The sequence below is a fragment of the Lissotriton vulgaris genome, chromosome 11 (assembly GCF_964263255.1).
Source record: "Lissotriton vulgaris chromosome 11, aLisVul1.2, whole genome shotgun sequence".
NCBI classification, from domain to species: domain Eukaryota; kingdom Metazoa; phylum Chordata; class Amphibia; order Caudata; family Salamandridae; genus Lissotriton; species Lissotriton vulgaris.
In genome coordinates this window covers 147,830,658-147,857,280 of record NC_141699.1, presented here as the reverse complement: position 1 = coordinate 147,857,280, position 26,623 = coordinate 147,830,658, and the positions used below count along the sequence as shown (strand labels likewise).

General features: G+C 47.2%; 1 protein-coding gene across 2 annotated transcripts in view; it reads left to right on the top strand.

Annotated features, from left to right (window-relative positions):
* Positions 1-26,623, top strand: part of MLXIP (MLX interacting protein) — a 2,166,122-nt gene that overhangs the window by 1,917,211 nt on the left and 222,288 nt on the right. For both annotated transcript variants that reach the window (XM_086942977.1, XM_086942976.1), the window contains 3 exons: positions 11,714-11,838; positions 12,231-12,332; positions 13,460-13,587. In XM_086942977.1, coding sequence (XP_086799103.1) covers positions 11,714-11,838; positions 12,231-12,332; positions 13,460-13,587 — 355 coding nt within the window. The remainder of the gene's footprint in view (positions 1-11,713; positions 11,839-12,230; positions 12,333-13,459; positions 13,588-26,623) is intronic.

Here is a 26,623-nt window from a genome sequence, read left to right as displayed (position 1 = left end):
AGTCTTAAACACCACAATCCCCCCACCTTTATCACAAGGTTTGATCGTGAGGTCGGGATTGTCACGCAGTTCTTTTAGCGCCACCTTCTCTTCAGAGGGAAGATTGTGGGTAGGATAAGGCAAAAATGTAATCATTTTGTCCATTTTTTTGATGACCTTCTCAAAAATCCCCACCTCGGACCCAAGAAGATCAAGGCTCGGAATAAAATTAGAGGGGGGTTTAAGGCCAGAGGCATTTTCCAACTCCAACAACGCTGGTCGGGAGAGGAAAAATTTCTTCAAACAAATTTTTCTGAAGAAGGAATGAATATCCTTCATCAGTTCAAAACGATAAAGTTTGATGGAACAAAGGAAAGGCCATGAGATAAAAGAGGCATAGAGTCGCTAGAGATGCTAATTTCAGATAAGTTAAATACTGGAATATTGTTCACATTCTCCAGTACTTTGTATTTCGAGTTTGAATGTACCTCTGAGGCTGGCCCTGACCCTGATCGAACTGCCGCACTTGCGGTGTCCGATTCCTTGGTCTGAAATTGCCCCTGCGGTTCGATAAAAAATGATCCTGGCCACTAGGTCTATCAAAGGAGTCAGGGCGTTGCTGGTAACTCGCATTGTAGTTAGGGTCATAATTCACATTACTTTCACCCTCTGAGCCGGTAGTGTCAGAGAAGGTCTGCACTCTCCTATTGCCCACTCTCAGAATTGGTGTAGAATTGGGGGGGTCAAATAAGGATATACCGACATACATGGAAAAGACCCTCCTTAAGTTGGGCTTAGGCCCAATTACCAGGCCTATGTCAAAGTATTGTATGCTGCCTCATAGGCCCGGTTTAGGATAAATGGTGTAATGTCCCCCAGGTTTCCTATTCTCCTTCTCTTCGCGTTGGCCATTGAGCCTCTTGTGGCTTGGGTGCTCTGTGAAGCGCAGGAGTGGGGTTTCGACTGGGGCCCTTCGATAGATGATGTCCTTCTATTTCTTTCCCAGCCCTCCGTGACAGAGTCCAGGTTGGTTAATATCCTGAACTCCCCAGTCCCAGACATGCTCCTGGACCCCACGATAAAGGTGTTTAGGACAGCGCTGCACTGGATGGGCTGGGACTGACGATTCACACTGGAGACCCCTTTGTGAGTGGGTTGATGGCTGGCACGAGTGGCAAGCCTTGAGGGGTTCCAAGGATGGGACCAGCTTGTCATCACACGACTAGGGGATGTCTGGAACAAGGGCTATGTTCACTCCTTTCAAGACCCTTTGTAGGAAAGTAGAATCTGCTTACACCGTCACCCCCACTTTTTGCTGGTGTCATACTGTTTTCTAACTAGTCTGACTGGGATCCTGCTAATCAAGACCCCAGTCAGTGCTCTCTCCCTAAATTAAACTATGGTAAGTACTTTGGTACCTTCCTAATTGGCTACTGGTGTACCCTTCTAGGTCCGTAGTATATGGTACTAAGGCACCCAGGGCATAGGTACACCAGGGGTCTACCATGGGCTGCAGCAAGAATTGTGCCACCCATGAGAGACCACTCAAACTGTGACTACAGGCCTGCCATTGCAGCCTGTGTGAGTTGGTACTGGCACCCCTCATAACAGATATAGGTTTCCTTATTTCTGAGGTCACTGCACTTAAAACCTATAAAGATGGCAGGTTGGAGAGTCACCCCACCCGTGGATACCTCAGGAACCAGAATACCTACACCCAGGGAAGCCGGGTGCATAGGTGTCAAGTGATGTCGGAATCCGCTGTTGACCACAATGGAGGACTTCAGTAAAGATGCAGCTGGCGAAGAAGCTCAAAGAATCTGGTGGAAGCCTAGGACTTATTCTGGATGAGAGGTACGTGCAAGCAGAGGGGACGGAGTCTATGCCACTCAGGAGTGACCATGAGGAACGGAAGATGAATGCCCACCGATCTTGGAAGATGCAGGAGAGTTGACAGTGACCTTGGCGTTGTAGCTGTGCGGACCAGGCGTCGCTGTGGAAGACCAGGAGACATCCACAAGCTGTCCCATGTCAGAAGTTGAGAGCCAGAGGGTCGGTGTCCGGCGGGAGCACCAACAAGCCTTGGCAGTGGCAACAAACGTGGCAGACGAAAAAGATGCAGTGTCGGGAACAGCAAGGTCCGAGTGACTCACCATGAGCAGGTAAGTCAGAGAAGGCCCCGACCAAGTAGGGGAGCCCACTGGAACCAAAGAAGACCCTCAAGTGAACCCATAGGCCAAAGGAACAGGAGTCCCAAGAGGGCCTCAAGCAGCTCACATGGGATGAAGGCCCACAGTGCAGAGGATACGGGGAGGACAAAGATCTTGGTAGCAAGAGATGCTTGAGGCTGGGGCTTCTTGGAACCCAAAGATCTCTAGAGAAGAGAGTTAACAAGCCTTTGTGACAATTATACTTGTTTTTATAAAAAATCACAAAACTGTTCTTAAAAAAAAAAGAAGAGATCTCTGCCATTAGCCTAAAATCATTGTCAAATCCACTTAAACACGTTTGCGGTCAAATTTGGCTTGCCGGGCAAAATTAAAATACACAATTTATCTCTGTTTTCTTCTATTAGCTCGCACAATAGCGCTGTCCCATTGTTTAAAGTATTAGCCCTGCCTGTATTGGTTGACCTGTTAGAACACCTGAAGTTAAAGTCTAGTTGCACCCCTGGGTGGCCACCGGGGGGGGGGGGGGGGGACCAATTCTCTGCCTTGTGGCCCTCTGTTGCTGGACCTTGCCAGCTGTCACTCAGTCACCATGGCGGCCCGATCATGCTCTTTCTGTGGACCTTCTCCCTTCTGTATTCTTCAGTCCTTAGCTCAGCTCTGTGGTTCCACTCCTAAAGCCAGCATCTCAAGAGGCTTTCTTAGCTTGCTTGCTATTATAAAGCATCGGCCTTGAAGGAAAGGAGTCCCCGTCCTATCCAATTATGAAACACCCAACTCCACATCAGTCTCTTCTGCCCCATAGACAGCTCACCTCTCAGCTTCAGACTATGGATGTCACGGACTCAAGATCATCTCCTACACCGAAGGACACCCTGCTGATTCTCTCCCTCACAGACGAACCCACAGCTGTCAAGAGCAACTTCCACAACGGGATGAAGGCAGTCACCACATGGATGAAGGACAGCTGCCTCAAAGCTCAACTCAGACCAGATCGAAGTCCTCATCCTGGGCTCCACCCCCTCTGCATGGAATGACTCCTGGTGGCCTGCAGTGCTCGGAACCCCCCACACCCACCCACTGACCACGCATGTAACCTCAGCATCAACCTGGACTCCTCGCTCTCTATGAACCGTCAAATCAACACAGTTTCGTCCTCCTGCTTCCACATGCTCCCCTTGCTTTAAGTAGATCCCCACTGAAGTCCAGGAAGAAAGACACCCATGCGCTTGTCAGCAGCAGACTCAGCTACGGTAATGCACTCTATGCCTGCACCACCCAGGAACTCCTAAAGAAACTAGTGAACACCTCCGCCAGACTCCTACTGAACATTCCGTGCCATAGCCACATCACCAGTCACCTGAGAGACCTTCACTGGCTCTCGATCAACTAAACAATTACCTTAAAGCTCCTCACACCTGCTTACCAAGCCCTCCACAATGCCGGACCTGCTTACCTCAACCACCGCCTCTCTTACACTCCCACCACACAACTCCGCTCCTCCCATCTGGCCTTGGCCACCATCCCACGGATCTGCAAGACCACAGCTGGAGGAAGATCATTCTCCTACCTCACTGCGAATACCTGGAACTCCCTGCCTCTACATCTCAGGCAATCACAGACTCTGCTTCAATTCAGGAAGAACCTCAAGACCTGGCTCTTACACTGAACCGCAGAACCCCCTTCTCTCAGTACCTTGAGACCCTAACGGGTGAGTAGTCACGCTTTACAAGAATCCTGCTTTTTCTTTGGATGTGGCACCCCCATTCAGTTCTCTCCACACAGCTTTTGCCTGGATCTAGGTTATGTTGTCAGCCAGCACGTGCCAGAAGCTTCACAGGATTGCTGGTGTGACCTAAGATATGGAAGCGGCGAAGGGCCTTACCTGTCACACGGTAACAGGTTGCACCACTTATCCTGGTCTGTGGCACCTGTCAACCAGACCTCCTGCTTCCTGCAGTGTTGCCCACTCTGGATTTATTTACTTTGTTTTATGATCGGGTCTGTGAATTAGTGCAACTGATTAAGCAAAAATGTATGAGGGCTTCAGAATTACGGCCATTTCTGTGGATGATTGCGATGTATAAAGCAGGCTTTGTAAGGGATCTCTAGTAGAACATGGCGGCCACGTTGGCCTGTAAGACCACACACCCAATGCAGTACGTATCTGCTCAATATTTCACAATTACACAGATAGACAAATTATGTGCAAACTTTAAGTGGGTGATGCATGAAATAACAAACCTAAATATGATCCGTGAGTTGATCCTACTATTTTTCATAAAATATCACACTTTGACCAAAATCAGACATTTTCCTCACATTTCTTTGAAGGAAAGTTTGGGGGGTCTGCTCCCTCTTCCTGATATCTAGTGGATGTATCCTTGTTTGAGGCTCACTTTCTTGCGGCTATCCCAAAGCACATATTCGCCAGGAGAAGTACCCCTTTAAATGGGATATTGGACCACACGCATCAAGCTTTTTTCCGGTCACAAACTGGCGGATAAAGGCCTTTTCCGATGCATCACAGGCTTTGAATTAGCAAGTTAGGTAATCACAATGTATTGTGATTACCTAAATTGCGAATGCATTTAGGGAATCGCAAGTTGCAATTCCCTATTTGAGATGCATCAAGCCTTTCCTAAATGCGACTTTGCATTTAGGAAACGCTAATTACCATCAATTTCAAGTTGATGATAATTTGCAAATTCTTTCAAAAATGCACAAAAGTGCATTCATCAAAGTGACATGTGGCGCACAAACACGCTCCCTTAGGGCATGTATGTGTGCCAAATGTGCATACTTACCTTTTGGGGGATGCATCAGGGGGGCCTTGGCACCCTTGAAATTACATTCGCAATATGCGATTTCCAATTTGGTTATCACAATTTGCAAATGCATTGCCATTCTTTCCTATGGGCCTAATAGCGAATCACAATTTGTGAATCGCTTTTAGGTAATGTGTAGGAATCGTGATTTAGTTTAATAGCAATTCCTTAAAAATCGCTATTTAGGAACAGCAATTATCCAGTATTGGGGTATCTTTCATAGATTCACATGCCTGAATCATTCCCCGTCGTCGAGGCGGGAGTCCCACGGTATAAATATATACAAAAGCAGTGCCTAGAAAATTTCTTGTAGTAGGCTGGAAAAGCCCAAAGGCCTAACTAGGCCTCAAAACTTAGCAGCCTATCTACATCATTATGTAAAAAGACCTGAAATAGTAGCCTCAACCAATCAGCTGTCCTCACCCTCTAGAACCTTCCCAGCTCAGGCAGTTCTCCTCAGATTTTCACCGCACTTCGTGTGTAAGGGAGTCTCCCTGAGTGCCTACTCAGTTTTTTGACTTTTTCCTCAAAAATGTCTGAAATGAAGTCTCTTTTCAAAGCTTGTGGAACCTGCTATAAGAAGTGGGTCCATGTGGATGACCAGCACTCTGACTGCATTTATTGTCTACACCCTTCACATGTTGTGAAGGACTGTAGGATTTGCCGTACCTTCCCTCAGAAAACTATCAGGGATAAGGAGGCAAGGGTTCTTTTGTGGTTGAAATCTTCGTCCACTGATGATGAGGACAAGGCCTCTACCTCCAGCAAGAGAGCCAGATCCAAAGAAAGTTCTTCTCCTGAGAGAAAGAAAAAACGTAAAACCTCTCAGAGAGCTTCAGAACCCTCAAAGAGTGCATTGGCTTCTTCACGAATGACAACTGTGAGTACAGCCCAGGCTAAGACTGTTTCTCTGGTGTCTGTTCCTACTACTACCTTGACTTCTGCTTCTTCAACTGCTTCTACTGTTACAACTTCGGCTATTAACTCACCTCTGATGTCTGTTCAACATTTGCCATCGCCTGTCAAGCCATCGCTGACTAAAAACAAGTTGCCGACTGTCCCGTCGTCGACGTCGCCGTCGACGACGGCCCCGTCGACTAAATCTTCCGGTCCGTCGACGACAATTCTGTCGACGAAGCCGACATCATCTTCGACGAAGACACTTTCGACTATCACGTCGACGAAGGACTCGTCGACCAGGACACCATCGACGGCCTCATCGACAAAGGACTCGTCGACGAAGACACCATCGACGGCCTCGTCGGCTCTGGCCTCGTCGACGAAGACACCATCGACGGCCTGGTCGACGAGGGACTCGTCGACGAAGACATCATCGACAGACCCGTCGATGAGGGACTCGTCGACGAAGACACCATTGACGACCCCGTCAACTGCAAAATCTTTGTCACTGACAGTACCGTCGACGGAAATCCCAATAACAATGGCTTCCGCAGTGGCATCTGCTCATCTGTTGCATAGTTCACCTCCGACAAAGATTCAATATACTCATTTTCAAAAGAAAACGTATCAAAGACAAGATTATTCTCACATTTCTCCACTCTTACCATCGCACATTTTGGAGACATATTTGGAAGAGGATTCAGATGAAGGTGAAGAGGATGACAGTCCTTTTGGGATTGCCCGTCACCCTTCTCAATTGAATATTAAATATCAGGAGGATGATGAAGATGATGTCCATGGTCATTATACTCATGACGTTTATTCGACGCCATATCAATCACCCCATGCCAGACCTTCTCGGTCTGAGGACACTAGTCATTTGCCATCTACCTTAATTCAGGATTTGCAGGCTATGTTGGTGGATTATCGCCAAAGATTTCCACCAACTCCGGTTGCACCCGCTGTGTCGCCTATTCCAGTTGACGTGCCAAGACCTCCGTCGCCGCGAGCTTCATTGTCGCCGAGACAAGATACTGGTCCAGCACCTCAAGATGACACAGATACTTCTTCTAATGATGACGGAGAAAGCAGGGAAGAAGGCGAGTTGCCGGATAATACACCTATAGATCCTTGGGAGGATTATGTCATTCCTATGCCTTCACCGCCTGCGCCCCGTCCTTCAGATTCTCCACCCGAGGATATTGGCGGTTTTCACAATATTATGCAGCGAGCTGCTAATAGATTTGAATTGATCGTCACAGTTGAGCAGTCGGACTGCTTTTTGCATGACTTTAAAGAGGGATATCGCAGAGTTACCAGGGCTATTCCCATTATTGACTATATTTGGAAGGAGGGCCTCACCATCATGAAAACGCCCGCTTCCATTCCTGCAGTCCTTCCAAGAATAGAGAAAAAGTATCGAGCACCATCGGATACTCCATCTTGTTTAATAGGTCACCCTCGACCAGACTCTGTCATATCCCAGGCTGCGCAGCAGAAATCCAAGAATCCTTCTGCTCCCATTTCAACACCACCTGACAAGGAGGGCAGAAGACTGGATGCCATTGGGAAGAAGTTCTCAGCAAATGCAGCAGCCTCCATTAAAGCAGCTAATTCATTGGCTATCCTGGCTCGTTATGATAGGCAGACGTGGTCCGACCTGACGGAATATCTTGACTTGATCCCTGAGGATCATCAGCAGGAGGTACGCAGGTTTGTACAGGAGGGTGAAAGGGCAGCTTCAGAAATCATTGATTGCGTCCTGGATATTTCAAACACCAATTTCAGACAATTGGCTGGAGCAGCTGTACTTCGGCGTCAAGGTTGGCTCAGGGCTAGCACCTTCAGGCCTAAGGTCCAAACAAAAATCTTGGACATGGCGTACGATGGAGATTCACTTTTTTGGAAGCACATCGATGACGCTTTGCTGGCTATAAAAACAGATACAGACACAGCTAAATCACTTGGTACCCTGCAATACAAGAGGGGATCCTTTAGAGGAGCAAGAGTCCGTGGTTACTCCTCCAGGGGAAACTATTCCAACCAACAGAATCGTCAATACCAATCTCACTACAAACAACCTTACTATCAATCCTCTTACAGACAGCCTGCCTCTGGTTCTTTCTCTCGGCAAGGAGGGAAACGACGCTCAAGCAATCAAGGGCATGATTCCAACAAGCGCCATGAGCTTTGCCGGATGTCAGCCATTCACCTTTCCCTTCCCGTGGGCGCCAAAATCTCCGCCTTTTACCACCAATGGCGGACGATAACTTCGGATCAGTGGGTCCTGGATCTTGTCAGGAATGGACACACTCTGGAGTTTTTACAGAAGCCTCCAACAACGCCGCCCCGGGGTCCCCCTCTCCCTCTTCTTCACTTACTCTTCAAAGAAGCCTTAAAGATGAAACACAAGAATGCGATAGAACGAGTTCCTCCTTCTCAGAAAGGGAAAGGATTTTATTCTTGATTCTTCCTCGTAGAGACAAATTCAGAAGAGAGGCGTCCAATACTGGATTTGCGCAAACTCAACAAGTATCTAAAGAAACAGAGTTTTTGCATGGTAACGTTGTAGGACATTCTGAATTGTCTCAACGAAGGGGACTTTATGGCTTCTCTGGATCTGCAAGACGCCTACTTCCACATCCCTATTCACCGCAAATACCTACGGTTTCAAGTGGCTGGCGTCCATTTTCAGTTCAAAGTGCTCCCATTCGGCCTAAAATCGGCCCCCAGAATCTTTACCAAATGTCTGGCTCCAGTGGCAGCATTGCTGAGGTCCCGGGGAATACAAGTTTTTCCATACCTCGACGACTGGCTGTTAAAAGGTCCATCCAGAAACTCACCAATGGAAGCGGTCAGGAGTACGCTCTCTCTCTTCTCGAATCTAGGACTAACCCTCAATTCGAAAAAATCTCAGCTTCAACCTAGTCAAGAGTTGACCTTTCTGGGAGCAGTCTTGAACACATGCCAGTGCAAGGCGTACTTGACACAAGAGCGGCAAAACAAGCTGTTAAAACTAGCAAAACAAATATTTGCAAGAAGGTCACTTTCAGTTCGGATATTCGCTTCCCTTCTAGGGATGTGCTCATCTGCAATCAGCCTCATTCCTATGGCGAGACTCAGAATGAGACCGTTACAAGAAGAGTTACTTCGCCAGTGGAGGCAAGTCGACGGATCATTCGACGACCGCATCAAAGTGACTGCCAAAATGAAACATGCTCTTCTTTGGTGGTCGAAGGCGCACAATTTGTCACCAGGCCTCACCTTTCTCCAAGACATTCCAGAGTTCACCCTGACTACGGACGCATCCATGGAAGGTTGGGGAGGTCACCTTCAGGACCTTCAGATCCAGGGACGATCGTCTCGTCAGTACCGGCAGAAGCACATCAACAGCCTAGAGCTGAGGGCCATTTTTCTGTCCCTACAAGCCTTCCTTCCAAGGATTGCGAATTCGTCCGTGCTGGTGCGTACGGACAATACCACCAGCATGTACTACATAAACAAACAGGGAGGAACAAAATCTCTCACCCTGTCGCTGGAGGCTCAGGAGATGTGGGAATGGGCCCTGCGCCACGGCATATCCCTCAGACCAGAGCATGTACAAGGCGTTCGGAACTCTCTAGCAGACAACCTCATCAGAACGTTCACGGGCTGTCACGAATGGGAGCTCGAACAATATCAAGTAGAGATGATCTTTCGAATTTGGGGGACACCAACGCTGGATTTGTTTGCCACACGGCAGAACAGCAAATGCCTGTTTTATGCCAGCAGGTTCCGACAACAGGGGTCAAGAGGAAATGCCCTTCTGATGAGATGGTCCGGAATATTCACGTACGCCTATCCGCCGATTCCGCTCATTCAGAAGGTACTGCAAAAGATGAAGAGGGAACACTGCACTCTCATCCTCATTGCTCCCCGTTGGCCATACCTGCTGTCTTTGTCTAAGGCTGGTCTAGCCTTTTCATCCATTAAGGTGCATCTGGCGGCGATATCCAGATTCAGGAAGAGTTCCAACAAACCATCCTTATGTTCATCCTCTTTGATCAAACAATTCCTTAAGGGACTATTCCGAGCTTTTCCACCAGTTCGTCCTCCTCCTCCTGAGTGGGATCTTAATATTGTTCTTTCTCAACTTCTAAAAAGGCCTTTTGAACCGATTCATAAGGCGGAACTGAAGTTTCTAACTTGGAAAGTGGCTATCTTGCTGGCTCTCACTTCAGCTCGCACAGTTAGTGAAATACAGGCCTTCACTATTACACAGCCTTTTTTGCAATTCTCTAAAGACCAAAACCAACCCAAGGTTCATTCCTAAAGTACCAACTCAGTTCCACATCAATCAACCGGTCAAACTCAAAACCTTTTTCCCGGATCCTAAAACTCCAGCGGAGAAGGTGTTACATTCTCTGGATGTGAAACGGTGCCTGAAGTTTTATCTTCAAAAAACAAAGGACATCCGCAAATCTAATCAACTTTTTGTTGCTTATGGCAAAGCCACATTGGGCCAAGCTGTCATGAAAGCAACTATAGCTAGGTGGTTGTCTTCTACGATTACTTTCTGTCATGACAAGGCCAACAAACCTTTACCAAGAAAGGTCAAAGCACATTCCACTAGAACAATGTCAGCGTCTACTGCCCTTTTCGCTGGAGTGACGCTGGAGAACATTTGCCGAGCTGCTATTTGGAAAAGTGTACACACTTTTACCAAGCATTACTGTCTGCAGTCGGCGGTTCATGATGATACAGCAGTTGGGGATGCGGTACTGCAGCATCTTCACTAAGGTTAGATTTCTTATAGTTTTTTATTCTTCTTTGACTGTTTAAGCATTTTATAACGCTGTCCTCTCTATGATGTATTTATGAAGGTTTTGATGCATATGTTATGTTAACAAGTTTGTGCTCTATTACCTTCCTGGTTATATGATTTATTTGTCTCCCACTTTCCTCTAACGACAGACATGATGTTACTGCTTGCTACTCTGATTCAGGCATGTGAATCTATGAAAGATACCCCAATACTGGATAAGAAAACCAGTTACTTACCTGTAACTACGGTTATCCAGTATTGGTATCTTTCATAGATTCACATGCACCCACCCTCCTCCCCGGCACGGCAGTTCTGTTTTATGGATACTCATTTTGACTTGTGCTGGGAAAATCTGAGGAGAACTGCCTGAGCTGGGAAGGTTCTAGAGGGTGAGGACAGCTGATTGGCAGAGGCTACTATTTCAGGTCTTTTTACATAATGATGTAGATAGGCTGCTAAGTTTTGAGGCCTAGTTAGGCCTTTGGGCTTTTTCAGCCTACTACAAGAAATTTTCTAGGCACTGCTTTTGTATAGATTTATACCGTGGGACTCCCGCCTCGACGACGGGGAATGATTCAGGCATGTGAATCTATGAAAGATACCAATACTGGATAACCGTAGTTACAGGTAAGTAACTCGTTTTCTTCCTTATGTTGATGCATGTGGCCCATGGTTCCTTTTCGAGCAGTGCCTGGTTTGTTTGCATTGGTGCATGGGTGGAGCGGGGGGGGGGGGGGTGGGGGGTGTGTGAACTATGCTGATTAAAGTAAATCCAGCGGGCACCTACTGGCAACAACTTGTTTCACTTTCAATCAGATGGAAAAAAAATGTGGGGGGAGGAGGTGGGAGGGGCGCTCGGGAAAACTGCAAATTGTGATCCAAGTTTTATGGGGATAACCCTCAAGTGAGCAGATTTTACTTTTGCTTGATTGATTTGCCAGTCGTTAATAAAACAGCATTACTTTAAGCTGCTGTGCAATTTTAGGCAGTTCGATTTTCACAGTTACTTATATGGTGTACTTTTCTTTTGCAAGACCTAGAACGACAGCATTTGGTAAAGAGATCACATTGTGTAAATGATCAAGGTCCTGTTACCCAGTCCTCTAAAGCTGACAGCACCAGAAAAACCACGAATGAGCCGCAAAATGTGGCATTTAAGGTATGTAAGAATGTTCCCTTTTTATAAGCACACAGCTTTCATTCCGACATGACGTACGGGCAAAATAATTTATTCATAATTGAGTACTAACAAACATTAAATATTGTTGAACCTTTTAGAGTCATTTTGTTAAAAAAAATACCGGTATTAGCAACAAGGATTCAGAATTATTTGTGTAATGTAATCAAATGGAAAGGCCTAATTGTACATCTCTTTTGTGAGAAAAGTTCTTAAGACGACAGAGCTGCTTGTCCCCTATAGTCCCTTGCAAGAAGTCTCTGTTATGACAGTTCAAATTTTATTTTAGTAGGAATAGCAAACACAAAGTAACATGTAAATGTAAACTGCCATGCAACAAGCCACATAAAATACAATTTCATGTTCTCTCTTAGAATCGAAGAATGAAGCATATTTCGGCTGAACAGAAAAGGAGGTTCAACATCAGAATTGGCTTTAGCACTCTACACAGTTTTGTATCTCCCAGTACAAAACCAGTGAGTATCTCCCCCCCCCCCTTATCCCCCCCCCAAATTACCTCGCTAACTAGCCAAAAAAAACAAGCAGTGGCAAAGCCGGAAGGTTTTGAGTGTGAAACTTATTAACTTTGTTATTGCTTGCTGCGATCCTAAATAGCCACTGTAAATGCAGATTTGTCCGTGGAGGTCATCTTGTATTGACATCGGCTTTTTGTTAAAATAAAGCAAAATGCATGAAAAGATGGATGCTGCGGATGCACACATATCCATGGTGGCCATCCCTGAATGCATTTTGTTATATTTTAACCAAATGCCCTTCCTTGATGGTTACTGTAGATGCATGCGCACCCATGGTAGCCATCTTGAAACAGAATTTTATCAAGCATTACTAGATACATTAAAATATGGCCACCACAGATAAAAGCGTATCAGCATTAGCCAGCTTTGAATTTATTTCAACACATCCCATGCATTGTTAGCTTCCTTGGCTGTTTGGACATCTGTGGTGGCCATCTTTGAATGGGATTTGTTAAAGTAAAACAAGCTCAGTTGGAGATGCCTTGCATGTGGCCATCTTTGACTGGTCACAGAGCCATTTTAAGGTGTCCTATAGTGCAGCAGGTGGCAAAAACTTTAAAAAAGAAAACATCAATAGGACGCTGAGTGGTGGTAGTGAGTGAGGGGAATAGAGATGGGTCAGAAGAAGGGGTAGCAGGGAGAGAAAGGTGCAGGAAATAGTACCTCCAGTGCACTGCAAAGCAAAGTCTGACGTCAGCAGTGGAATACTACCCCATTTAATCATAACACTATGAGACTTAAATGCTCCTGCGCAGGAAAAGCTCAGGAATAGTGAAGATAGCCTTCGAAAGAGAAGCAGGGAAGTGAGATAGACAGCAAAACAGTACAATCCTGAGCAAGAACCTAACCAAAGTATATATTTAGTGTATTAGAAACAAAAGGTCCGGCCAACAGACGACAAAATGCTGGATGTAGCCAAGACCTTAAAATGACAGTCTTACCAGGAAGTGTTTCAGTTCTAGTTTACTATAAACCTGAAATACATTTGACATTGTTTTCTCTCTTTAAACGTGGTATGGTTCCAGCTATTAAAAGGCTGTTTGTTTCTTTGTCTCTCATCAATGTAGGTCAGTCATGCAATAACCCTTCAAAAAACATTTGAATATATTTCTAAACTGCAACAGGAGAGGAGCCAGCTGCAGGAGGAAACAAAACGACTCAGGGAAGAAGTTGAAGAACTTAATGTAGCGATTAGGTTGGTCTTTGTTTAAGCATCTATCAAGCAGGTTCGCTGTAAAATATCATTAAAGTAAGCATGCAGAAAAGGTAAAATGTATTACGGGTCACCGTAATGAGGCTTGAGAATGTTATTTACCCTTTTTATTGTTTTTTAAAATTTATTATTTCAGTATGTGCAATACAGACATATGCTTCAAGAATTGATATGTGATTGAAAACTAAAATCTGTATTTTAAATACGCATACTCTATAGCTTTCTTCTTTGAACAGCTTAATGTGACAAGGCCATTAAAAAGATAGGTATCTTCGTAAGAGAATGAAAAATTCTTAAGCGTTCGTAAAGAAAAGTTTCAATTCTATGAAGGACACAGAGGCGAGGATTGTGCTCATCATATTTATTTACTTCCAGCAGACATCAGCTTAATATAAAATAATTTTCCCAGGACACCCATGGGACAGGACTACAAACATAGTTCAACCAGTGACAGTCTACATCCTTCCATAACAGTCTGCCTCCTCTAAACCACTTCCTCTTTCTTGAGTGCGGCAGAAGAGAATCCAAACATTCTTTTTATTCTCCTTTGGGGGAATCAACACCTATGAAAAACATATAGATCCATAATAACTTTGGTGTCCTGGGAGGGATTCACCAATATTTTACCAGAAAAAATAAGTTGCACATTGAAATCGACAACAATGCCTTGCATAAGAAAACTCCACCTGGTTACCAATATATATACATATATACTATAATGAACACAGAAGAAACTTCAGAAATCCATCAGAACTGGTAATTCAAATGTACTTATACCTCACTAAGCTTTCTCTGAGGTTGATAGTACTATGTGCATGAGGACTTCAGATGAACAAATTGCAGGGTTGGGACAATATTCGCCGAAACCTGGGGGGAATAATGCTTGCATTTGTTAATTGAATTGAAATGTTCTGTTACGAATGCTAGGAAATGTTTCATTCTATGTAAGGACCCGAGGCAAAGATTTTGGTCGTTCAAAGCTTATCCACCACCAAAGACGCCATATCTATCACCGGTTTGAAGTAAAATCATTTAAACATTGAGTCCGAAGACGAGTCATCTGCATTGATAATGTCCTTTAGTCTTGCCCCTAGAGAGAAGGCTTCAGAGGCCCTGGCCCATCTCACTGAATGTGCCCTAAATTGTAATGTGTTAATGCCAGCTTCTTGCATGACCCAGCGAACAATGGTGGGGGAAGACACTGCTTTGAAAGGTTTCTTTAGAGAAATTAACTTTCTATCACGGGGATGTAGGGGGTAGGGGAGTCGAATGCCCTCTACCATACTCTCATAAATGGCAGATTGATACAAATGTATTGCACTGTAAGCCAAACCTTGCGAATTCAGCGAGGCCAAGAAGTTCATGAGTGGGACAACTTCGCACCCCACGGGATCCTCACTGTGTTGAACACCCCAACGAACCAATCGTGTTCATGCTGACCTGTAATGTTTCATTGTTTCCTCTGCCAGTGCTGATGCCAGGAGGGTCTCTCGTGAAAGGCCTGGGACTCTCCTTCTCTCCTGGTAATCCTCAGCACTAACAGGGGCATCCGATCTTGCAGGACTAGTGGGTGACACTCTCCCAGAGAATTCAGTAGATCTGAAACGTGAGGTAGGCTGATTGGAAAATCCCAAGAAAGTTCCAGAAGAACTGGAAACTAAACTTTAGACTTCCAGAAAGGCGTGATCAAGTCTATTTTTGCTTTCTATCTGCGTACCTGTGCGGACACCCTCATAATCATTGCAAAAGGAGGGAACGCCTAGCCTGTCTCCAGGCTCCTATTTTGTAGAAAAGCATTGGTTGCTGCTGCCAGTGTTATATTTTGTAATGTACCCCAATATAGGCCTGTGTAGTCACCTAACCATTCCCCTACATTTTCCCTCCCATTGTACTACATAACGGTTTTTGGTATTGACCTTTTACCTAGTTAGGTGCTGCATAAATGTGTGGTTTTCCAAGAAAACTAGCCTCATTTATTATGCATGACGATTCTCAGAATCACAGCAGGATTACCATCTTCTGCATAATAACTATGTATAAGGGTCATCCCTTTCGTCATCCTCGGCCGACACAACACAATAGGGTACACCGAGGGTACCTTTTGGGGTATATAAACACCATATCTTTGCTGGGGCAGGCAGAGGAGAAAGACTTTCATGCTGACGCACTGACATGAGACGCTGAGGTTCCTGCACTCAGACACTCCAGCACGCAGTGGTCTAACATCCCTCGCACGGGTGTCCATCTCGAGACCAAGACGGGGTCCTTCAGCCTAGAGGGATTCTTGGCTATACACCTACATACATGCTAGGTACACTTAGGCACATCTAGTTAGGGTAGCATCGTAGGAGTATGTATTATTATTGTCATTTATTTATATACCTGCCTATAGTAATTGTTTTAGCACTATGGTGGAAATCTACCATCTGTTTACTCTGTTGGTAGTTACAATCGTTTATATCCGTTTCATGGTTGTTTCAGCACACCTATTTTATAATAGAATGATGCAGGTTCAATTAATGCTTATTGAAAATGTCCCCACTGTTTATTCTGTGTATCTCTCGGGGACAAAGTCAGCACGAGTGACTGAGCGAAAAGTACTGTACTGTTTCCACGATTCCGGATAGGACAGGGTTGTCCTGTTCGATTGTTGCCAAAACTATTCTCTCCTTGGTAAGAAGAGTTTACAGTGGCACTGTGAGCTAGCTGGTATACAAGCGAACGTACCGGGTGGGGGTGTCTGGAAGCAGTCTTAACACCAATCCCACAGTTTATGTTGTCTAAATGCACAGATCCTGAGCGAAAAGTACTGTACTGTTTCCACGATTCCTGATGGGACAGGGTTTTCCTGTTCGATTGTTGTCAAAACTATTCTCTCCTTGGTAAAAAGAGTTTACAGTGGCACTGGGAGCTAGCTGGTATACAGGCAAACGTACCGGGGGGGGGGGGTGTCTGGAAGCAGTCTGAACACCAATCCCACAGTTTATGTTGTCTAAATGCACAGATCCTATATAGATTTATAGGAACTTCAAAACACAAGAGGGTCTGGCTTCCAGCTGAAGTATCTGGGTACCTGGAGGTCCAAACGGGTGGCAAATCGGTCAACCGAGAAGGGACCCCACCAATGGTTTAGTGCTTGGAAGCCCAGAGGGATGACTGCCACAAACTGTTGTCTGACCATTCCCTGGAGCACCAATCTGCATTTCTTCTGCTGTGACCAAAATATTGTTGGTCTGGCAATAGGCCCAAAAGTCTTTGGCCAGGTTTGCTAAAACCTTGGACCTGGTGCCCCCCAAGTTGACATGTTCATCTTTAACAGGACACTAGAACTGACTCTCTCCTTGGTCCAGAATTGGATCGCAGAGCTTGCCATTTTTTTGAGGCAATTGATAGGGAGAAACTGCTATGCTGCGGACCATTTTCCTCCTGTAAACAAGTCCCCGTTGAGCGTCCCCCAACCGGACTTGCTGGCTTCGGACTCCATCAGTATATCCAGGTCTGAACGAAGATGGCCCTCCGTCTCCAGGCTTTCATGTGAACCAGCCTACATCTCATTTCAGTTCTCACTTCCTCTGTCAGAAGGACTTCTTTTGAATATTGAAGTCAGCGGCGCAGATGGAAAGCCTTCAGCCTCTGAAGGGCCCTGTAGTGCAACGGGCCCGCGAAAATCACCTGAATGGAAGAGGATAAAAGACCCACCACTGAGGTTATTTGTTGTAGAGAGGTTGTGATGCGGGCCAGAGTCTTCCGTAATTCCCGTCGGGTTTTCACAATTTTTCTGGAATTAAGGCTTAGTGTCTTCTCTGATGAATTGATGACCAACCCCAGGAAGGTGCTCAGTGTGGATGGGGTCAGCAGAGACTTTTTGGCGTTGATGACAAACCCCCAAATTTCCAGCAAAAGAATCGTAGCCTGCAACTGCTCCCTGAGTCGGAACGGATCTTGGTCCATAATAAGGATGTCGACCAGATAAATGATGAGGCAATATCCTTGCGCCCTGGGGGGCTCGACCGCAGTTTTCAACACCTTGGTGAAGCACCAAGGAGCAGAAGAAAGTCCAAAAGGCAGAGTTAGTAACTTGGAAACTTAGGCTTGCCATCAGGATTGTAAGAACCATCGATGAGGTGGAAAAATGGGTACCGTCCGGTACGCATCTTTTTAAAAATATTTTTATTTGCATTTTATCATATAACAACAAAACAGTCATGTCATCACTGGTCACCATATCTCGCCTTCCAACCCTCCACCCCCCCCCAGCCTTACCATTAAAAGCAATACATCAGTGTTCATCCCACACCATTTCACTAGCACAATCTGTGTCCAAGAATGCCCTCGACTCCCTCTTGGCTGCGTACGTACCTTCTTCCCGCACCTCTTCTCACAGACCTTCATCAAGGCCATGATATTTACTCCATTTACTCCACACTCTGCCAAATTTTTTAGGGCAACCCGCGCCTTGTATGTGACCATTTCGGCAGCCATATAAAGGTCCAGGCCTCTCCTCCATTCCTCTAACCGTGATGTCGTAGCTGCCCCCCAGTACTTTGCCACATCTCTCTTAGCTACCACCAAGGCCAGGACCAAGAAGATCAGTAGCGGGCGAGTGAGATCTATATCGCTGGTCATACCTAGTAGGACCATTTTAGGATCTGCTGGCAAGGAAGCTTCCAATACCTCACCCAATTCTCTCAGGATCGCCCCCCAATAAACCTGAATCTGCGGACATGACCTGTGTGTATGGTAGAAGTCCTCCCTTCTCGTCCGCATCTTAGGCCGTTCGTATCTCCTATCTTTCCCATTTTATGTAGGCGTACCCTATCAAAATAGGTCCTATGGAAGACATTAAATTGTATAAGCCTCAGCCGGAATTTAATTGCTACTTCCCTTAGATGCATGAGAACAGTGTCCCAGTTTACCTTGTCCATTTCGCCCACATCATTCTCCCATATATTTCTAAGGGTACCTAGGTCATCGGGCATGTTGTTCATAAGAGTCCTATATGTAAGTGACACCGCTCTCTCTGGTATTTGTTCTTGCAATAGGCGGCCCTCTAGAGGTGCATATTCAGGGAGTGTGGCCCCCGGGATCGCCTCTGCCCGCCACGCATTTCTCTGCTGAGCATATGTAAAGTATTGCGTGGGGAGCAGGCCAAATTCTGCCCTTAGGGCTGGAAATGACTTCAGTTCCCCCTTCGCAATCACGTCTCCTATTGTCGAGATTCCTATGTCATCCCACCTCTTGAACCCCTTCAGTTTATTCAGGTCTTGCAGCCATGTGCAGTGCCACAGGGGTGTTTGTCTGGTAGGCCTCTTTTCCCATCCTATGATCCTGTTTGCTCTATGCCATAGCACCAGTGTAAGCCTAGTAGCAGGCAGCGGTCCTCCCTTCCCTTTGCCCGCGTATAGGTAATAGTTGTAGGAGCGGGTACCCATAACGTGTCTCTCTAGTGCGTACGTGGGTTGCGTAGCCGGGGCGTGAAACCAGTCATTAATGGCTACCAAGTGTTCTGCCCAATAATAAGCTTCAACACTGGGAAGTGAAATCTCTGTAAGGTTGACAGTGCTACTCTAGGCTGCTTACAGAGCCAGAGATAGGTGCGGACTTCCGAATTTATTTCCTGGAACACCCTTCGGGGGAGAGGGTACTATTAGTTGTGGAACGCATATAGGAGCTTGGGCAGCGTCATCATCTTGAACATGGCCGCGCGACCTAGGAGCGTGAGGGGTAAGAGCCGCCATCTAGTTGCGTCCTCTACAAAATTGCATAGTATTCGTCCGACATTCTTGTCGTACGAGGTGGTCTTATCGAGCGTCATAAACACTCCAAGGTAGGTAAAGCCCTCCGTTGTTGTCTGTAACCTTTCTGGAAGGTTCGTCCACAGCTCTTGGCCCCTTGGGTCATATAGGACCGACTTATGCCAGTTAATCCTATATCCCGCGTGTGCTCCATATCGTTCCAGCTCCGAGAAGAGCACCAGTATCGTCGTTTCTGGGCGTGTTATATAAAGGAGGACATCGTCCGCGTAGAGGGATATTTTTTCCTCTGTGGCATCTAGTGGCCCCAGCCGAAAACCTCTGATGTCTGGATGTTGCCAGACTGTCGCTGCCAGCACCTCAATCGTCAGCATGAAGAGCAAGGGGGACAGGGGGCATCCCTGCCTGGTTCCCCGTCGCTCTGGGAAGTCCCCAGATATAATCCCGTTTACCTTAACCCTTGCTCTTGGGTCTGTGTAGAGTAATTGTACCCATTGCCGGAAATTTGGACCAAAGCCTAGCCGCATTAGGACTCCCTCCATGAAGGGCCAGTGGACTGCGTCAAACGCTTTCTCAGCGTCAAGCGAGAGGAACCAATGGGGGTCTTGCCTCCTACTCACCTCCTGCAGCCAGTTATGGGACCGCCGGAGGTTGAATCTCATAGCCCTACCCGGGAGGAATCCCGTCTGGTCCAAATGAACTAAGTCTGGGATTACCCTCCGCAATCTGAGCGCTAGTACTGTCGCCAGCAGTTTCCCCTCAATATTCAGGAGGGAAATAGGACGGTAGGAGGTGCATTCCTATGGCGGTTTACCTTCCTTGAAAATCGGGATGATTGTGGCCATGCGGAGGTCCAGAGGAAGTTCCCCGTCCTGACGTGCCCCCTCAAAGAGCCCCAGTAGATGGCGAACCAGAAGGTCTGCCGTTTTCTTAAAGAATTCTGCCGGGAACCCATTCGGGACAGGGGCTTTCCCTGCTCGTAGTTTAGCCAGGGCCTTTTTAACCTCTTCCAGCGTGATGGGAGCCTCTAGGTCTTTACGGTCTGTGTCGGTCAGCACTGGGAGGTCAAGGTGCTCCATATATTTCAGGGCATCCTCCTGGGTGCCTAGATCTCTCGCATCATAGAATGCCTGATAATGCGTAGCAAACGCCTCTGCGATCTAGACGTCTGATCCCGTCAGGTTCCCTTGGGTGTCTCGCACTTGTTCTATCCAGCGGGCATCCCTCTCCCTTATGCTCGGCCATGCCAGTAGTTTGCCAGATTTGTCTCCTACGTCATACAGACGGTGTAACGTCGCCATCGCCTGCGTTTTGGCCTCCCCCGTTACTAGGTCTCTATATTGACTTTGAGTGTCCGTTAGTTTACGGCGAGTCCCTGTGGCTTTACTATCTTAGTATTCCCTTTCTAGCTCTAATATTCGGGTTTCCAATGTCTCAAGCTCGCTCTGAACCTCCCGGGTCACTTCTGCTAGCCTATTTTGGGCCCTGTCTCTCATGACTGCCTTAAATGCCTCCCATAAGACCACCTTGGATGATACCGAGCCCTCATTTTCTGCTATGCAGACTTTTACATCAGCCCTAAGGCCAGTGCTTAATTTGTGCCGGTGCTCTCTGGGGCTTAGCACAAGCACTTATTTCTCGGGGCCGGGTCTATTGTCATACCCGAGAGGGGAAAAATCCTTTACAACGCAACTTTTACCACGCCGTGCCTTTACGACGCAACTTTTACAACGCTAACCATTACAACGCATTGCGCTGGGGGGCGCTCTAGGATAGGGAATAGGTTTAATTTACTATCCAACACCTTCCCTACTATCCACGGGGACTGGAGTTGGAATAGTAAATTCAACTATTCACTATCCAGCGCCCCAAAGCACTATGCGTTGTAAAGGCATGCGTTGTAAAAACCGCGTTGTAAAGGCATGCGTGGTAAAAGCATGTGTTGTAACGTCATACATCCACCCAAGAGTGCTAACTCACTCGGTAGTGGCAATATATTTCACACAATATCAGCCCTTCTCTACTGTCTCCCACTGAACCGCAAGCCAATATCACGTGGAAAATCGATGCCTTCATTCAGTGGTGCAGTGGGCTACTGATTGGGCTGGATTTAGTCCTGTAACATTTTTAAAATGCGACATTGCCTGCCTTCATATGAGGCACACGCATGTGACGCACCGCCACCCGCCCCCAGCATACTGTGCTGCCCCATTCAGTCAGTTGAAGAAGCAAGCAGTTTTTCGTCATGTAACAGCAGCAGGCCCCTGAATCAGATTAAAAGGCAGTAAGTAAAAGTAATGCCTCTTTTCGTCTGGCAGATAAAATAACCATTACGTAGGGTTATGTGGTTATGCTATGCGTGGAAAGATGATCGGTAGTGAGTAAATTTAATAATGGCAATGCTATGAGCCTCCAGCACATACAGACCGGCCTGGTTATCCACACTCATTATTACTAGTGTGTGGTGATTATGAAACTAAAGATATTTAACACACACAATGAAAATCTGAAGTTCCGAGGCCACACCAGGCTGCACCTGACAGTGCTGCTCCTCTCAGAGGAAGCGTCCACGGGTGCTGCCATGGTGCGCCTTTTCTGTGGGTGTGACTGAAACTCTGTGTGCTTCCGTTGCTGTACATCTCGGAAGGACGAGCGAGCCACTTTCATAGATTCCCATGCTTTGTATCATTCCCCGTCGTCGGAATGGGAGTCTCGGTAACAAAAATACCATAGCGGTAGTTACAAAAGACAAAGGAAAAAGGCCTAGGCCTCATTCCCTTTTGTAGCATATCACCCTCTTTGTGTAAAAGAGACCAAACTTAGGCATCAGCCAATCAGAAGTGCCTCACCCCTTAGAACCTTCCTGAAGGAACCTCAGAGCCACAGATTTTCTACCGCACGTTGTGCTTAGGGAGTCTCCTGTGAGCTCTGCTCAACTTCTACTCTTCTAAGGAATTTCTTTTGGATATTTTCTTCAGAAGCTTTCAGATTCACTTCAGGATTATTGTCTGCCTTCCAGGATGTCTGAAATGGAGAAGAAAAAAGCCCTTTTCAAGCCATGTTCCACCTGTGGCAAGAAAAGGCTTTTTGTGGAGGATAGGCACAAAGACTGCATCTGTTGCCTCAAACCTGACCACCAGGCTGCTGACTGCAAGATCTGTCGCACCTTTTCCACCAAGACCCTCCGGTACCGTGAGGGTAGACTTTTGACATGGCTCCAGAAGCTGAAGTCCAGGAAGGAGACTGTCTCTAGTGACAGTGAGGATGCAGCGTCGATGTCTTCCATAAGAAGGTCAGTGAAGAGGGGTAGGGGTTCCCCTTCTCCTTCTGTGGAAAGACCTTCTAAGGCCTCCAAGAAGACCCCCAGTGAGTCTGAGAGCCTAGGTCCCAGCAAATCTCCTCACGGAGGTGAAAAGGAGAGGGTAGGACCTGTTACGCCTTCAAAAGGTGAGAAGACTGCCTCAGCCTTCAAAAAACCTTCTTCCCAGTCTTTTTTTTTTTTTTTTGGTAGACCTTTATTGCACATTATGAATAAACACAGCGGTGTGCCTACAACCCACTGGCAGGGCCAGCCGCAATCAGTGTTCTATACAGTCACAGTGGCTCTCAATAACATACATCATCATTACAAGTGCAGTTCCAGACTGAGATCCTGTAGGCACCATATATGTTCCAATTGCAATGATCAAAGAACACGTCGATGGCGGCCGTATAGCCCTTATGTAATCTCGGTCTAATTTTTTCGATTTTGCAGAACAAAGTCAACCGACTAACAATCTCAACTCCCCCCCACCCCTCCCAATCCTGGTCTTAGTGAGCCTTACGATTCGGACACATACACCGCTCAAGGGTTAGCTGTTGCAGGAAACGGCACAGTGTGCATGGATAGAATAGGCATCGTAACGCAATTCTTACATCATACACTCGGATCACAGCTAGATAGCAGAAGGCAGCCTGGTCTGGTCAACCTCCCATAGCAAATGTATAGAACATACTGAGCACAACAGCACGAGCACAATTCACGACGCATTCATCCCCACCGCTTTCGAGCAACACTCAATCAAAAACATGATCTTCTTCCGGCAATTCAGTGGTCGTATTCCTCTCACTATCCGAGTCCTCCAGAGATAAGACATAAAGCGTAAACGGAGCCCATATGTCTTGCGGGCGAGATCTCTCCGGCAGACCCTCATAATAACAGTGCAGCTGGTCTCTGCAGTAAGCCATATCCTTCAGCCAGAGCTGCACGTCTGGAGCCCTCTTTCCCCCCATCCCATAGCGACTCTCCTCTTGGCTAATTGTAGCGCCAGTACCACTAGTCGTCGTGATTGTGCTGCCACCCCAGAGGCTATACCCAACAGACAAAGACGCACATCAAGCTTAACCTCCGTTGAAGTCATAACCGTCAGACACTCAGTCACCGCCCTCCAGAAGTCATACACTCGCGAGCACCCCCAGGCCAGATGTATAAAGTCAGCATCATCCTCACTGCATCTCACGCACCGAGCAGCAGTTCGAAGACCATACCTCACTAGTTGAATTGGTGTGTAGTACCACTGATGCAGAAATTTATAATTTAAAAGACGGAAGTTTCAGTTTATCACATATCCTCCCGTCATGTTACAACACTCACGCCATTCGTCATCACTAAGAGGGTCTGGAAGACTTCTATCCCACCGCGCTCTTGCCAGTTCCGCCCCCCCTCCCTCATCCTCCTGCGCAGCCTTATACAGTTTAGAGACCAATTTAGCCCTGTCTTTAGCTGTGTAGAGCAACTGCAATGCCCCGAGTGTCGGTGGCTCCTCCGGGTACGTTGGATACAAATCTTTTATCGCAGCCCGCAGTCGGGCATAAATAAAAGTAGGCATGCACGTGTTAGTCGATCCAGCCGTCATGGCCTGTAAGGAGAGAAATGACGCCCCTGGAAAAAGGTCCCCCATGGATTGCAATCCGGCTTCCCTCAAAACTTGTAACCCTCCAATCTCACCGGTTACCGAAATATCAGAGTAGTAAAGTAGCGGCATAGCCGGTGCATACAACGGCAGGCGGGCCGCCCGTCGACCAAGGTGTTCCCAAGCTGTCGCCGTGATCCGCACTGTGTCTATCTCTCCCTTCTCAAAGACTGAATGTTTGTTAACAACCATGGCCCTCAGCGGATACGGCAGAACCGCACTCGCCTCAAGTGCCACATGCGGGGTGTATGGCGGAGCATTCAACCAATAACTCGCAAAGTGCGCCTGTGCGCAGAGATAATACAGCCTCATGTCCGGCAGGGCGAACCCCCCCAGCGCATACGGTTTGGTCAGCACCTCCCAAGTCACTCTTGGTTTCTTGCCAGCCCATGTGAGAGTTATCAGAAGCGATCTAATCCTTGCAAAGAAATGCGACTTCAACAGAATAGGAATGTTAATGAAAAGGTAGAGAAATTTCGGCAACACCACCATTTTAATTAAGGATATTCGGTCCGCTAGAGTCAATGGGAGCCGAGTCCAGCGCGCTACTTGATCTTCTAGCTTAGATATAGCAACACCATAGTTGGCCCGGATGACCTCCTGGCAGTCCCTATGCACCCAGACGCCCAGATACCGAACTGACTCTGTTGCCCATTCCAGGGGGAATTCTAGCGGGGTCTGACGAGTTGCCTCTGTGAGCGGCACAATTACAGATTTGTCCCAATTTATAGTGAGTCCGGAGTGACGACCAAACTTAATGAATTCGCGTAAGATGTTCTCCAGATGGAGGGCTGGTTCCCTAACATACAGGACCATGTCATCCGCGTACATTGACACCGCCAGAGATCTGAGCGGGAATTTCAATGCAGCTTCAGCATACCGTTGCCGCAAAATACAGGCCAGAGGTTCCATCATGATGGCAAACAGTAACGGAGACAGAGGGCATCCCTGTCTCGTCCCCCTCTGTATCGGGAACGAGGAAGATAAGTGCCCGTTGACCCTGACTCTCGCCGTGGGTGCAGTATATAAGAGGGCAATTAGTGACGTGAAGAAGAACGGCACCCCCATCCGGTGCAGTATAGCCATCATGTACTTCCACGCCACTGAATCGAAGGCCTTAGCCGCGTCCAGCATGACCGCGGCTGCAGCCAGTTCTGGTTTAAGCAGGTGTAGTACAGCAAAGAGTGTTCTTAAATTATGTGTAGTGGATCTGAGTGGTATGAAACCCGATTGGTCCGGTAAGACCATAACAGGTAGCAGTAAACGCAATCGTGTGGCCAGGACTTTTGCGATTATCTTTACATCAGTGTTCATAAGTGAAAGGGGACGATACGAGTCGCACTTATCAGGCGGTTTTCCCGGTTTAGGTAGTGCCACCAGCAGTGCCTCCCTCATGGTTGCCGGTAATTGTCCGCAGTCAAACGTTTCTTCCAACACCTGTGCCAGCTGCGGGATCAGTAAATCTGCGTACGTTTTATAAAATTCGGAGGGCAAGCCATCCGTACCAGCCGCCTTACCACTAGGGAGGGCCGCTATTGCGTCCCTAAATTCGGCCTCAGTGATGTGATGCATAAGGAATTCCTGCTGTCCCCTAGATAGCCACACCAAGGCTACGTCTTCCAAATATTGATTCACTTCTTCCTCATCAGCTGTGTCCCTATGTTCATAGAGTTGCGCATAATGTTTGGAGAAGCAGGCCAGTATACCCTCCGTGCTAGTCACCACGTTCCCATGATCCTCAATCTCCTGCACTGTGCAGTGACGTGCCCATGGATCCCTGATCCGATCCGCTAGGCCCTTTCCTGGTCTACCCCCTTCGCCGTAATACCTAGCTGTAGCCTTCTTGGAGAGGAATTTTACCTCCTGCTCCGCCAGATCGTTATATTCGTCCACCTTTGTTCGAATGTCAGCAAGGACCATGCCATCCCCCCCCCTCTTCCAGTTGCCGCTCCAGAATCAGTAACTCTCTTTCCAACCTTGTCATGGAACCCCTAATGGACGTGAGCACCCCTGACCTCAGCCCAATACACGCACCCCTCACCGTCACCTTGAAGGCCTCCCAGACCGTACCCATTTTGTCTACAGACCCCACATTGTTCGTAAAAAACTCCTCAATTATCTGCCTCAATCTCTCAGACAACACCTGATCCGTCAGCACCCCAGAGGAAAGTCGCCAGGTGAAAGGAGTGGGGGCATGCGATGGGAGCTGCAGCATCAGTGTGACGGGCGCATGATCAGAGATAGTACGAGGTAGATGTTCAGCACTCACCACCCAACCGCTGATATCTCGGGTCGTTAGCCAGTAATCCAATC